This window comes from Mixophyes fleayi, chromosome 1 (assembly GCF_038048845.1).
Source record: "Mixophyes fleayi isolate aMixFle1 chromosome 1, aMixFle1.hap1, whole genome shotgun sequence".
Taxonomy (NCBI): Eukaryota; Metazoa; Chordata; class Amphibia; order Anura; family Limnodynastidae; genus Mixophyes; species Mixophyes fleayi.
The window spans coordinates 362,786,969-362,802,778 of record NC_134402.1 but is presented as its reverse complement, the minus strand read 5'-3'; the positions used below and the strand labels follow the sequence as shown (position 1 = coordinate 362,802,778).

At 39.0% G+C, this 15,810-nt stretch overlaps 1 protein-coding gene across 2 annotated transcripts in view; it reads right to left on the bottom strand.

The window, feature by feature from the left end:
• Positions 1–15,810, bottom strand: part of FBXW8 (F-box and WD repeat domain containing 8) — an 87,765-nt gene that overhangs the window by 34,939 nt on the left and 37,016 nt on the right. For both annotated transcript variants that reach the window (XR_012678052.1, XM_075178514.1), the window contains exons 4-5: positions 13,998–14,086; positions 859–1,016 (exon numbers count right to left, since the gene is read on the bottom strand). Coding sequence is in view for 1 of the 2 variants with exons in the window: in XM_075178514.1 (XP_075034615.1) it covers positions 859–1,016; positions 13,998–14,086 (247 nt within the window). In the remaining variant the exon portion in view is untranslated. The remainder of the gene's footprint in view (positions 1–858; positions 1,017–13,997; positions 14,087–15,810) is intronic.

Sequence of the window (15,810 nt, the reverse complement as noted above, 5' to 3'; positions counted from 1 at the left end):
AGAACTTCCCCTAATCTGTCCAGTTTCAAACGGGCCCTAAAAACCCACCTTTTTCTTAAAGCCTTTCTGTCTCCCACTTAACTTCCTACCTTATTTTCTGCCTCTGTCCCCCTACTCTCCCTCTCTCCCCTGCGTCTCTCTGTCTGTCCACCCCTCCTCTTAGATTGTACGCTCCTCTGAGCAGGCCCATCTCTCCTCCTGTTTCCACCACTTCTAACTCTGCTCTCCAGCTACTTAGCCCTCCTCCTCGAGGGTCCTCCACCTCACGTCCACTCTCGCTCCCTCCTCCCCCCTGGGGGTCTCCCTGTCTTCCGTGCCCTCCTTCTTGGGCCCCGTCGTTTGCGGATCCTCCCTCCCCCTTCCCCGCCCTCTCTAGCTGTGCATTGAGCTAACTGATTTGCTCTGTTTACTGTACTGTGCTGTCTCCCATTGTATTGTAATTTTGTTTGTCTCTGTACGGCGCTGCGGACGCCTTGTGGCGCCTTATAAATAAATATTAATAATAATAATTTTTAACTATCTATTTTGTGAAATTATGAAAGTTGATAACATCATCATTATGAGTAATGTCTCCTTTAGGTATATGGGATACTGAAAGTACCTAAATTATCCAAAATGAAGAGATTGGAAAAAAGATTAACATTTGTAACTAGTCTGAATATCACCAGTATAGAAAAATCTAGAGCACACTAATGCTTGTGTGTGTGTGTGTGTGTGTGTGTGTGTGTGTGTGTGTGTGTGTGTGTGTATAATATATATACATAAACATATATACATAGACATACATACATACACCCATACCTATACATACACACACACACACATTTCTACTCCAAATCAAATAAAAAAAATAGTTACCATCCTCATATGCTGCCACAGCCAAGGACTTGTTAATCCGTACAAATGTTACTTGGTGGGTTGGTCCAGAATCATCAGCAATATGGGTGGGTTTTAAAAAAGATTCTGAAAGACCCATCGTTCGTGTGTCCCACAGACGCACATCTCCAGAAGTGTACCTGGATAAAAATAAATACATTGGGGAATGTAAGAAGAAGAGAATGTTGAGGAGTGGACAATCTTTTAAATGGAGGCGACAAAATAAATGGAATTACTGTTTGAAAGAAGGGTTTAGCTTTACAATATTTTTCTAGTATTTTATATCTTTTTAATTGTTCAGTAAACAACATGTACTCAAGTCATTTAGCACAGTGAACATTAATGCTAGTATTAATTAAAAAGCTAGGATGCTGCATGGCTTGCACAACCAAAATAAAATAAAACTGTAGATTTAAAAGGAACCATTCATGTAGTGGTTGAAAAATCATGAAACATGGCACAATACTAACCTTGGCCAAACAATAACCATGATGTCCTATCGAATAAGAGCACTGCACACAATTCTAGATCACCAATCTTATGAAATATCATGGATGCAATTCATTAATAACCAAACTGTATATTTATGTATATTTTCACTAGTTTTATGAATATTCAGTAAAACACATGTGTGTAAGACATTTTGCCTGTTTACATAGCACACTAACAGACTAGTTTTTTCTGTGTTCGCACTCTCCTCCAGCAATTGGAAGCACAGTGCCTGCAGAGACATGAACTGTTAATACACACACAAAAGAACGTATCATCGCACTCGGTGTTCACTTCCCCTACATTTATTTTACTACTCGATTAGTTTAATATCACACTAAAATCATAAATTGGTGGTGCACCCAGAACATTGGAAGTATATGTATTGGAATCCGAAGAAGAAAAGAATGTTCCAAGTGGGGCACTTTGTGAACATTTGATATTATCTAAAATATCATTAAAACTTAATGCTTTATTGATTCCATTAAAATCAATTCCCATTTGGTGTGCTTCTCCTCCAGGGATTGGAAGTACAGTGCCTGCAGAGACATGAACTGGCAAGACAAGAACTACTATGTCTAGTAGTAGGATTCTTCTTCTGGTCCTGACCTTTGTCTTGGTGTCTGACTGTTAAGAGATACAAGGCTGCCTCCCCTTGGTGTGAAAGTGTGACCAATGGAGATTGGTCAAATTATACATATGCCCAGGAAGAGATAAAAGCATGTATTAAAGCCACAAAGAAGCTCTAGAGCAGAGTAACTCTGAACACAGTGATAGACAGTCCTGAACCTTTCTACCATAGATAAAAGTTCTTTAAAACGGATGACCATAAAAGCCTACAATAACTTTAGGCAACTGGGAGAGACTCCATTAGGGTCATTTAAGAAACATTAAATGCTGCATTGTGACATCAAGTGGAGAATGTGTGTTTAGGGGGGACGTTCCCTTCTTCCCGTCAGGTGGGGGTTACAGCATTTTCCTCCCCACAAAAGGACTCCACTTTTACAGGTAGTCAGGAAGTGACAGTAATCCAGAGCTGCGCTATGCTTCCTATAGGACACATTGTCTCCTTTCACTTGCCAATTCTAGGTCATTTCAAACAATGTAATAATAGCCATTAAAATCACAATGTGCACTTATAAATGCACTAGGTGGACAACTGGGCACTTTTTTTTAAAATTGATTTTAATATTCACATTCTAATAACCATTTCCAATATGTAATATAGCACAACATCCCAAGAATAAACCTGTGTAACTGGATTTCTCTGCGTCTGAGCAATTCTGCAGCTAAAAAGATCACTCTTTCAGCAGGACTGTTCATGTATCTAAAGTATACTGAAATAACATATCAGATGTAGGCCACAGTGGAACAGTGTAGAATACTTACCTTTTCACTCTATAATAGTGTTTGAATAAAACATTTCTTATACAGGAGTCATTTTCATTCAGCAAGAAGAACTTTAGCAAAAATGTTCTAACATAAACAGTTTCTGAATAATGTCCCTTTAACTCTTAGGACTATTGTATATATCAACAACAAAAAGAAAGTAACATTAGTACACTACATTTTTGTAAAATATGTGTACAAATAGGTACCAAGGTTTGATGACACTTCCCTTTAATATTTTTAAATGACAAATACAAAGTTCACACTGACAAGAGGAATAGTAAAATGGTTAGAACGCTGGCACAACTTTTTCCTATCAATCACTTTTCATACTACATTAGTGTTGTGTTTTCCCTTTTTTAAAAACTTTGGAAGTAGAGAGCCCAGCTCGGAATCAGGGATGTAATATGGCACAGTCGGTAATGTTTCTCTAACATGCCTCATTAGGAGACAGTCCTGTTCTGTATTTCTACACACATAGCAGCTGAGTAGCTGTGTGACAGCTGAGCAACGTGGTAGCAGAATCTGTCTAATGCATTTCCTGGAACTAGTGGGTCACCCTGGCAATGTCCCCATCATGTCCCATGCTTCCAATGTGAGATAAAGCTTGACCAACAATATAGTGGTAAAGGGAGAACTGGAGAAACAGTTCCCGCTATATCTGCCATTTAAGTGAAAAAGGACTGCAGTTGTGAGCTGGATTGTGCCCCTAATGAAGTGGCATTGAAAAAGCAAAGATGAAGTGTCCAGGATATGAAAAATATAATGCCAGCATTCAAGCCAGCCTGGCTACCACACAGACAGATATCATCCAGTACAAAAGAGGTCCAGTGGTGGGAGAAAAATAGCCGCAATCTCCCTCCAGGGCCCCAGATGTCTTCATCCAGGTCTCATGCCAACCACAATCAAATGATGGAGAAGTGGTGCTGACAGGCCGGCTAATTGTCAGCCGTTGGGCACTCACTCTTGGCGGGCAAATATTTATCCATTTTACTATTTACCGCAGACAACACCTTAAAGGTGCAGGAGATAGACATAGTTTATTGGTTCTTTTAAATACATATTCTCAAATAAAAACCAAGTATTAGATATAGCACATTTCCTTTACTTGTACTCACACAGGGGTACGTACTTACAAATATATATATATATATATATATATATATATATATATATATATATATATATATATATATATATATATAAGAAAAAAAAAGATATTCGGCAAATGTTGTGGTGATGATTGCATGATTTCAGTGTATTAAATGCTTTAGTACTGAACCGTGATGCAGAAAAGACGACATATCTAATGCTGTGCTTACAGTACCTTACCTATTAATATGACAGGAAATATCAGACATTGTAAATGTATAGGCTCATATCTCTGTTTCCAAAAAAACATTTTATATTGAATTCACATTACTTAATAGCTTTATGTGGGTCCTAATCTCCCAAGCAATATTAATAACATCTGAAAAAGGGGCAAAAATAAATTTAAACAATGTAAAAAAAAAAATAGGACTCATTGAGAGACATTGTGAATAGGTGAAATAAAGGTCCAAGCAAGAATTTATTTTAAAGGAAGTTATAAAAAGCCTTCCCTCTCTCTCACATACACACACTTTATCTCAGAAATATTGTGCTTGTTCCCCTTTTAAGATTTGTGTCTTGTTAATGTATACTACAAAAATGAAAGAATAAGTCCAAAGGGGGGGTGCCAGGTATAATCAAGAAACTTACAGAAAAGGGAACAAGCTTGTGCAAATATAAGATTGATCAGAGTTCAATGACTTTAAAAGGATCATTTGGTACAGTGACCCCAATAGACAGTCCCAAACATGCTCAGCAAAAGGTCTGAATAGTTAAAGTGAGGAGGGCTTCCTAAATGAGGAGGGATGGTTGTGACTTTCCCTCATAAACCAGGGGGCAGAGGAATAACAATTTTAAGGCCATGTACACTGGGGCACTGAAAAACAATGCCTGTTAGAGTAGATGAACCCCTGTGGTTTGCCCTCACTGTTTACAGGGATGCGTGTTCTGAAAACCTACCTGCAGTATGGTGTACTTAATAGAACTTCATTATATGTTAGTAAGTGCTGATGTTTGTGAGCACTGTAGGAAAAGTTGAATTTGATGCAAAGCAAACAGCGCTTGTGTGAGGCTCCATGGGGTATATTTACTAAACTTTGTAATAAGCCCTAATAAAAAAAAAAGTACACAATTACCTAGATATAGACGTATAAACTACTATTCAAAACTAAACTAGTAACTAAACTAGATAACAATAGAATAATTACCCTGTCAAGCTATTCTGTGCAAGTTACAGTGGCAGGAAGCATCTTTAACTGTAAAATACTGAAGAAGCACTTGTAAAGCACAGCAGTAGAAATTGGAAGGGGCAGTTGGTAAAGCTAGAAAGTATATAGCTAGTAAACAAACAAATGTTTACTCTAGAGTCAGAAATGTTAACTAATGGTTATAGTCCCTAATGAGCCCAAGGCAAATATTAGAGGACTATATACCTCAAAACATGAGGGATACATTGCGCTGTAACTAAAAGATATCAGGTTTTTAAACAATGCAATCAATACTTGGAAATAAATGGATTTGTGTGTGTGTGTTTTTAGTGGGGCAAATAATGGTGTATGATGGTTTCTCAGCTCTTTAGAATCCAGGTTTAGGACCACGCTACGGACAGTATGCTCAAGAGAGTAGGAGGTTACTGACACCAAATAAGATGCCAGTTTACTACAGCTGAAAATGTAAGTAAAAGCATGATGTTTAACGCCAGTGGGTAATTGGCCTTAGTATAAACTTTAGGACTAAGACTGCTCGTCTGAATTGGAAGGTAGCATTTAGTTATTTTTCACTTTACCCCGGAGATCTTCGGACTACTTAGGTCACTTTAGTTGAAGTAAGAGATTATAATCCGACTTGGAAGCTCTTTGAGGAAATATTCCACCAATAATGTTGGAACCCCTGTTCTGCTGTGTAGAAGGCAAATGCTCCTTTGCACCACTTTAAAGAGGACCAGTAAAAATGCCATTTATAGGCAATAGAAGAGATACAGGTAATTTATTTCATTTACAGGAACATGCGATTTGGCCAGCTTTGTACCAAGGTAACCTTTACATACGGACTCCAATTGCAAATATCTACCACCCCTCTGAGTTGAGGTAACTGACTTCTCACATTACTAAACCCCCAAGACATTTCAAAGCGCCTTTGAAAGAGATAGCGAAGGGTCAGGTGCGGATGACTCCATGGGTTTCTATATAGATATCTTACAATCTTTCTCCCTCTCTCTGCCCCTCCTATGCTTTAGGGTGAGGTTGTCAGCATTCACCGAACACTTACTGTAACTGGAACCTTTTCTTTGTTTAGTAATATGATCTTTTAATGGTGATGTCATGTCTTTGAAAATAAGACAAGCATATGGAAGGACAGATGAGACAGCTAGTGCGGGAAACACATTTTAAAACAATTAGGCAGGTGGATGGTATAACACCTGACAACTTTCTTAGCCTGCACACTATACAGCTGTACTTCTATTAACTACAAAGATATGAAAACAAATGTGAATATACTAAATACAGAATATGGGTAACAGGATGATATTTGTATTTCTGTAATATAAACTTAAAAATCACTCACCTACTCTAAGAATACATCACACTACATGTACTACAATAATAAAAAAATAATAAAAAATATATATATACAGTATATATAAGTGAAACGGATTACTAATACAGCGACTGTGACTCTTAGGGAGGCACAGGACTCATGTCCCAAAGTGAACTCACACAAGAAACAGATCAAGTTCTCCGTTTGAGAGACATAAAGCCCTGTGGCTTTAAGGAGATCCTGCGGGAGATGTAACTGTAGAAAGGCCAGTGTATACAACATTGATTGGGAGTGAGGTAACCGCAGCCAACTGTGTCTCAAATGAAAAGGGATTGGAGGTCTGACCGAGAAAACAAGCATCGTAACCGCCTGATGAAACTTTAATGATCAACACAAGATTCTCCATCTCTCAGCCTCTCCGTAGAAACACATTGCTATTATATTCACACAACGCACTATCTGAATATAATCTCGGGAGGAGAAGTAGCTTCTGAAGAACAGCTACAACTGCACTAAACCAATAAGCAAATCTAAGATCCTGATGATTCTATACTTCTAAGACATTAATGATGTGGTTAAAAAACAGAATGTTCTTATTTGTTACATGTTAAACATTCTCTGACAGTGTTTCTCAATTGATTTAGCAGGTAGTTACTTTCATTATTTGATTACAAAATTCACATATGGAAATGGAAAAATGTCCTTGTTCTGCAAAATAGTACAAGTCAGCATTGAGTTCTCAGACCATACACATGCAAGCGAAGGACTGGTAATTATGGGTAGTGTAATATGCTTCCTAAAAAGATGTAAAAGTTTATCAAAGAGACATACAATGCTATACATGGTTTACAAAAGCTTGAAACTTGTGATTCAGTTAACTGGTATTCGGTCTACCGCTATATGGACCAGTACTAGAACCCGAAAGGAGCAAATACAGAAAAATCCACCAGCACACCACTATTTCAACTTGTACATAAAAATGCAGAATTCTTAGTTACACACATTTGCAAATGCATGATAAGCCACCCGCCACATCACGGCGCCTCTGCAAATAGGGTGGTCCTAACTCTTATCAATGAGAGTCCCTATTTTTGGGTCATACATGTGTGTTTTTAAATTGAGAGTTAACTTACCAAGAGTTACCCCAAGAACCACCAAATGGCAGCATCACACCAGCACCCCACATCAGTTACTGATACCAGAGCATGCCTCTCAGACAAACAAAGTTTTTGCTTTGTTTGCCAGCACTAGAACCTGGTGGTAATTATAGATAAGTATTATTAGGAAAAAGTACAGTTGTGGTGGGGACAAGCAACATGCTGCTAGCGGCCATCTACGATGTTACTCACCACTTGACATATAACAGACATTCCTACTTAAGTTATCTGCACCTTAGCTGCCATTAGGTTTATGTAATTGACATCAATCTTTAATTTTATCTTTAAAACAGTGACTGATGCTGTACTCTACAGATTCATCATGCCCATGCTATGTAAATAATACATTTACGGTTATCTCTCAATCATTCCCAATATATATACTCCCAATAGCATTACCAGCTCTAGATTCTGAAATACCTCTAACTTGTGCTCTATATTACTGGAAGTGTTTGTGGGAAAAGCGGTAGCGCTCCATTTATTCGATTATGTCCACCAAGTTCACGGAGTCACTTAACTTTACTTATTTACAAGAGGTTAAGCAAGACTCAACTAGCAGATATACTGGTGTATCTGGAAAGCCTTTCCTCAATCTCAACACTTTCACTATATATAGATGCAGAGCATTCGCTGGTAACACTAGGGAACAACAAGTGCAGCAAGTTCATTATTAAGAGTCAATTATACAGAAAGTGGAAGGATGTCAAATATAGTGGTAGGTGACATTATATTTAATAATACAGTCAACAGTCGCAGGGGGTGCACACCCTAGCTAGGCTACTTGAAAGGTCAATTGGAGCCTACAATCTAATTGGTTCTGAACTGTACATAATTTATAGATCACTAAATTGAGCAGTGGAACTAGAGTCCAAATTATTATGCAATAATGGTAGAATAATTGTCTATCTGGACAAGACTTCTCTTACACATGGAGGAAAACAAGAGCTGGGGGGTGAAACTTTTGAATAAACCTGAAATGATAGTTCATAGAAAAGTTTTAATATTTATACATGACAGCTATACATGATGCCCGATGACAAATTAAAATGATGGTGGTCTCTTACTGTGAGCTATGGACCCCAATTAATTACATTTCTTGCATGCCTGACCACCCATTGAAACAGTCATAATCTTTAATATTTCCTATTTAAAAAAGTTTAGTTTAAATTGTCATTGGAACACACAGCAAATCCCTCAACCCAATGAACTTAATATGTCCAATTTGGGACATAGAGGTGGACACATTTTATGGGAAAAGCTTAGTCGGACGCATTTGAAGACCCAACCAGGGGGTAAATGTATCAATATGCGGGTTCTTCAACACCCGCGTGTTCAGCCTCTTCCGCGATTAAATTTCAAGCGGCGCTGCATTGTAAAGGGTTAACTTCCCTTTACAATGCAGCGCCACTTGAAATTTAATCGCGAAAGAGGCTGAACACGCGGGTGTTGAAGAACCCGCATATTGATACATTTACCCCCAGGTCTGCAATGGTCGTATATGCACTAGGTTGACGCCAGGTGTCAATGAAGCGTACTTGTGTCCCCCTCTGCATAGGCGGGCAGCACAATGTACGCCCATGTGAAGATTAAAAGCAGGGTGTATTCCGCAGACCAATCAAGTGTAACTAGCTCGGAGTAGATACATTTAATGTCCCTAGTGTATTTAATGTCTCCATACAGAATGTTGCATATCAGTAGGGTACTGCAGAGTCAGCAGCTTGTATAATTGGAGTATTGTTTCTACCATTTTTCACGCAACTAAAATTGTGGCATTGTGTACTTTGTGGGACGCACTTACAATTAATTAATGACCTACCACACACTATAGTCAACAAGTCAGTCTTGCAGATCTTTCTGGTGTACTGCAGGTCAGATTGCTGAACATTACAGTTACAGTTTCCTGAGGTTATAATGATACTAAAGCCATTAAATATTGTTGAAAGAATACCATTTTTATACAGAGACCTAATAACTTGTGGTTATTTCTTGAGTACAGCTTTAAGGAAAAAGACCTTTCCTTATTGTCCATGCTTGCAGTCTTAGTATGATTGCAATACCCCCCAAAAATCAAAGGGGCATATATTCAATTATGATTCCAGTCCGCGGGATTGCGCCGCAACGGGCCGCAAACTTAATCCACGGTACCGGAATAACGTGGATTTTCGCTCACAGCCCATAGGGTTGCGTACGAAAATCTGCGTTATTGCGGTACCGTATTACCGGCAATAGTGCGCACTTTCCGCGGTAATGCGCGTTACCGCTGACAGGAACCCTAATTGAATATGCCCCAAAATGTTGTTCACCTTGTGGGAGCCAAACAATTATGTTTTCTAATAGTCTGTGCTTGCAGTGTCAGAAGGTAAATACGCCGATTACACTTAAACAATGATATAGTTATATACAATATACACACAGCCCCACACCTGTCGCCTTACCGCGTATGCGTGAATCAGAATCTTGAGCTTCTTTCAATGGTTGTAAAGATCAAAAGTAAAAAATGCAGACACACACATATCATATAGCCACAACACAAATCAATTAAGCACGATCACACTCAGCTAACCAATAAGACCAATAATAATCAGCTAGCTAATTATCATTTTCATCCATAGTGCGTATTTTGCACCATCTCTCCAGCTCCTGCAAAAAATATGCCTCCCAACAGGTACATATCTGCCTATGTCCAGGTCTGACAGTCACATTTATGAGAACACACCTTTCCTGTGGTTAGCCTATACTTGCACGCCCCTTCCTTCCCCCATTCCAGCTCTCCAAGAGTAGCAATTGTAAGGCTAGGTACACACTACAGTGTATTCAGAAGGTGATCAGGTCAATCGGGCGATAAACGACTGATTGGCCCGACTTCATAGTTGTGTGTACCATGGAACGATGAATGATTATCGCTCCAAAGCACATGAAATCGTTGCTCGACATTTGCAAATTGACTTGAAAATCTCGTTCAGCAATGGAACAATGTCGTTCCAATTCTGCAGTGTGTATGCAATCACGATCAGGATCTTAATAGAGTTTACAGAGTCATGATCTATTCAGCCGATGGTTATGATAGATGAAGAGCACAGATCTGAAGCTAAATCATGTAAAACATGTATAATGTATATACATGAATCAGCATGCTGACTGGGAATCTTTTTATGTTTTATCAGTCGTTGATAAAACCGTTAAAAATAACACATCGGCAGAAAAATTCTGTAGTGTACCTAGCTGGATGCAACCCAATCTGCATATGGACGTAAGTGTACATACTGTTTATGCTTGTGTGATACAGGAATGCATATTATATGCAAAAAACATATGCATACATCCAACATGAGGCCCAGAACGCACAGACACCTAAAATGACACTAATCATCTAAATGTTAATGTTATATTGAAATATATATGAGCCCAGGGGAGGGGATAGCTGTTAATGATTGTATGAGGAGAGACAATTTTCACAAAAGCATTAATGACCTATTACTTTTCTCTATGCTGTAAAACAAAAGGTAGTCATGTTATCATTAAGTAGCTACTACTGTTTTCTTTAGCTGAGGGAGTCAGACCCTGGATAATGGTGATGTGCAAGATTCTTGCATTGATAGAGAGAATCTATACCAACAGATTCCAAATCTATCAATCAGTGACACAAACATGAACTTGACATTTTATTTTTGCTAAAATTTTGCTTCTCAACAACTTCATTCACTGTACTTCATAGTCCATTAATAAAAATGAAGAAATAAGATGTATTTCTCCTTTTAACAAAGAAAAATAAAGTGAGGATACTGGACAAGTTATTCTACAAATATAGCTCTGTATTCATATGAATGTGGCTACATGTGCAATGCAAATGCAGTTGTAGATGCAGCAACACTTTCAAGAGAATAGATCTGAGATGACAGGACACAATGCATGTTCTGGTTCCTGCAGACAGACAACTGTGAATATTATTTTGTCAGTGCCAATCATTAGATGCAATTGCTGAGACATCATTAGCTGTGGCATCTACCATATGGCACTACCTGTCAAGCACTGGGTTACAAACTATGACAATTGGCGAATAATGCATGGCTCTGTATATCCAATAAATGGGTTTATCCAGTTAAAACTTATTTTCCCTAATGAAATACCCTGTCAAACCCTAGCTATACATACTTGTCTTGTAACCAAAGCTCAGCACTAACTACCTCTGCTGAAAGTTCTGCATTCTGCAAATATTCTGTCAGTACGCGGTTATGCCAACAGCCTTAAAAATTTGCTTGGTGCTGACCTCCCCACACACCTCCAGCTCATTACAATGTGCTATACTAGGACACCTTTTTTTTTTTTTTTTTTGTGGGCAGCACAGTGGCCTAGTGGTTAGCACTTCTGCCTCACAGCACTGCGGTCATGAGTTCGATTCCCGACCATGTCCTTATCTGTGTGGAGTTTGTATGTTCTCCCTGTGTTTGCGTGGGTTTTCCTCCAGGTGCTCCGGTTTCCTCCCACACTCCAAAAACATACCGGTAGGTTAATTGGCTGCTATCAAAATTGACCCTAGTCTCTCCCTCTCTGTCTGTTTGTCTCCCTCTCTGTCTATGGCTGTGTGTGAGTGTGTGTCTTATTAGGGAATTTAGACTGTAAGCTCCAATGGGGCAGGGACTGATGTGAATGAGTTCTCTGTACAGCGCTGCGGAATTAGTGGCGCTATATAAATAAATGATGATGATGACACCGATTGTACTTAAGCTACAGACAGAGATTCACAGCTATCTTTTTTTAGTCTCTGGCTCGAAACAACAGCTGAAATTTTGAGGGTTTTGAGGACTCCTAGATTGCAAGACCGGAAACGCTAACTGTGAAGGGTACAGTGAAAGAGTAAATAATTAGCATGCATGTTGTAGCAAAAAAATTAAATACTGTGCAAGGCAGAGTCTGGTATAATGTATAGCTCTATATGCAGCATATATATTCCCATTTCCAGAATATACAGCTGCATGCTATCATACCAGCCACATGCCATCACATAGTTGCACGCTACCAACATTAGTACTTGCTCTCAGCACCATAGGTTTTTGTCACACCTAACAAATACACACAGCCACATCCTCTATATACCTATCTACTCAACACGTAACAATGGGTATTGTAAAACTTGTAGCAGACTCAGGGGTGCCACCAGGAAAACTACATACTGAGATAAATAAGAGCGAGCTATATATCTCAGCAAGCTACATAACTAAACTACAGTACCTACATGCAAAAGATGCTACTATATTCATTGCAAAAAACCCACACCCTGGAAAAAGGCTTTCAGTGATTACACACCACTGTCACATTCTGTTTGTTATGAATGTGCTGCCTAATGTTCAGAGCTGTAATTAGAGTTAAACAGAGTGAATATATCCTACATTTGTAATTGTGCATCATGTTCACGCCCCTCTACAGGAATAAAATGAATATAAAGCCGTGTCGATGATGTCCCGGAGCAGTGATGACAAAGGCATATGTCCAGTTTGGTAAATAAAGCCAAGGAGAGAGACATCTGATGTACTTGCCTCCTCTGTTTGCTGTTGGTACTCAATAAACAGGCTCTGTTTACTTGCAGTCGAAAAGTGTTTCACCGTGGATTGCTTCAGCTGGGGTAAAACACACAAACTATGCAGGACATATTGATTAAATACTCTAAAGCATATTGTTACCATTTTAGCATGGAAAATATTTTAACTATGAAACAAAATCAGTTGAAGCAACCTATATTGCATTTACATAAATGTTCACACATAAGACATTTGTTAATGAGCACTAACTAGCTCATAGTGCTAAGAATGGATTCATCTATAAGCATGTGAACTTTTGAACATTTGAGCAATACCCTTTAATGAATAACTGAGCAAATAAAGTTGTGTAGAAAAGTCGGAACATAAGTCTGTTTAGTTGGTCAAGAAAAAGTAACACACATGGCTCTATTTATTAAGCGGAGAAAAAAATGGGAAAGCCGATTTAACCAGGACGGTGTTGGTATGTGTACTCAGGATGGCGATAGCAGGATATATTGAATGAAAAAATAGCAGTATCATGCATGTGCAGATCCACCACTACTGGTCCCGCGAATCAGTAGGACTACTCTAACCTCCACTAGCCAGTATCAATACATTCACCTGTTTGTATCACTCAGCTGCTCCAGCGATATTTTAATTATAAATTGCGGAGATAACAGATTGTCTATCCAGTTCATAGCAATAGAACACATTGTAGGACTCATTTCTGCTGCTACAATCACATTATAATTTAGCATATGAGAGGGTATAAAGAATGAGGCACAAACTGTTGGCTGATTAGACATATCAGAGCAAGGATTATATACTCATGCATGTTTAAAAACAATGTTTGATATTATTAACCAAAATTACTTTATCATGTAATTGATATAAAATAGTTTGCTTAATATGGTCATATTTTATTACCTATTACTGTACTTACCCAGCTAGGACAACGCCATCGAATGCATGAACATCACATAGCACCTTCCCAAGTTCATAATGCAGTTGGGTAACAGCGCCGATGCGGTTCTGAAATAGAAAGAAACATTCCCATGAAACATTTCGGAATAATATCTCAATCCATAAAGAAACTTGGTATAAATATTTGTATTTAGAGAAAAAACTAGTTTGGTTACGGATGGTAAACTTCTAGCCTACCAATTCTTCATGGTAAATACACTATATGGTACACCAGCATGTACTGTAATGACATTGTATTTAAATACATATACTTTAATATGAAGTTGGCCCCACTTTTACAGCGATAACCGTTTCCACTCTTCTTGGAAGGCTTTCCACAAGATGTTGGAGTGTTTCTGTGGGAATTTGTGCCCATTCATACTGTAAACCATTTATGAGCTCAGCCACTGATGTTTGACGAGAAGACCTAGCTAGCAATCTCCGTTCCAGTTCATCCCAAAGAAGTTTGATGGGGTTGAGGTCAGGTCTATGTGCGGGCCAGTCAAGTTCTTCCACCGAACTCATCAAACCATGTCTTTGTAGTCCTTGCTTTGTGCACTGGGGCACAGTCATGTTGGAATAGAAAAGGGCCTTATCCAAACTGTTGCCACAAAGCTGGAAGCATAGCATTGTCAAAAATCACTTGGTATATTGAAGAATTAAGATTGCCCTTCACTGGAGATAAGGGGCCTAGCCTAAACCCTGAAAAACAGCCCCATACCATTATCCCTCCTCCACAAAACTTCACAATTGTCATAATGCAGTTAGGCAGGTAACGTTCTCCCGGCATCTGCCAAACCCAGACTCGCCCATCTGACTGCCAAACAGAGAAGTGCGAGTCGTCACTCCACAGAACACGTTTCCACTGCTCCACAGTCTAGTGTTGGTATGCTTTACACCACTATATCCGACGCTTGGCATTGGTCTTGGTGATGTGAGGCTTGCATGCAGCTACTTGGCCATGGAAACCGACTCCATTAAGCTCCAGCCGCACAGTTTTTGTGCTTACATTAATACCAGTGGAAGTTCGGAACTCTTCAGCTATGGAATCAGCAGAGCGTTGGCGACTTTTATGCACCATGCGCCTTGGCAGTCGTTGATCCCGCTCTGTGATTTTTTGTGGCTTTCCGCTTCGTGGCCAAGTTGCTTGTGTTCCAAAACGCTTCCACTTTCTAATAATACCACTTACAATTGACCGTGGAATATCCAGCAGGGATGAAATTTCACAAACCATCTTATTGCAAAGGTGGCATCCTATCACCACGCTTGAACTCACTGAGCTCTTCAAAACGACCCATTTTGTATCATAAATGTTTGCAAATGGAGACTGCATGGCTAAGTGCTTGATTTTATACACCTCTGGCAACAGGTCTGATTGAAACACCTCAATTCAATAATTAACAGGTATGGCCAAATACTTTTGTCCATATAGTGTGTGTATGTTCATAGATTATTAATGTGGCACTACATAGCGTACTTGTCAAACATGACAATAAAACTGGAAGCAACAGCAATAACGTACACTTGAATGCAATAGGAAAGAGGTCCTTGCGCCAAGGACCATAAAATCTAATGAGGGGGAAACATCCACAGGTGAATGTAATAAACACAGTCACATTAGGCTTTGTCTCAGCGCCAGCTAACCTGATGTTGGACTTTCAGTTTAGATATGAAGTCACATGGTGAGACTCATGAGACATAGTGATGTTGTTACAAATGTAAGGAGAGCTCAGACAGGGAAAAGTGGGTGCAAGTGGTGCAGAAACAAGTGTGTTTTAAGTGGTGCAACGTAG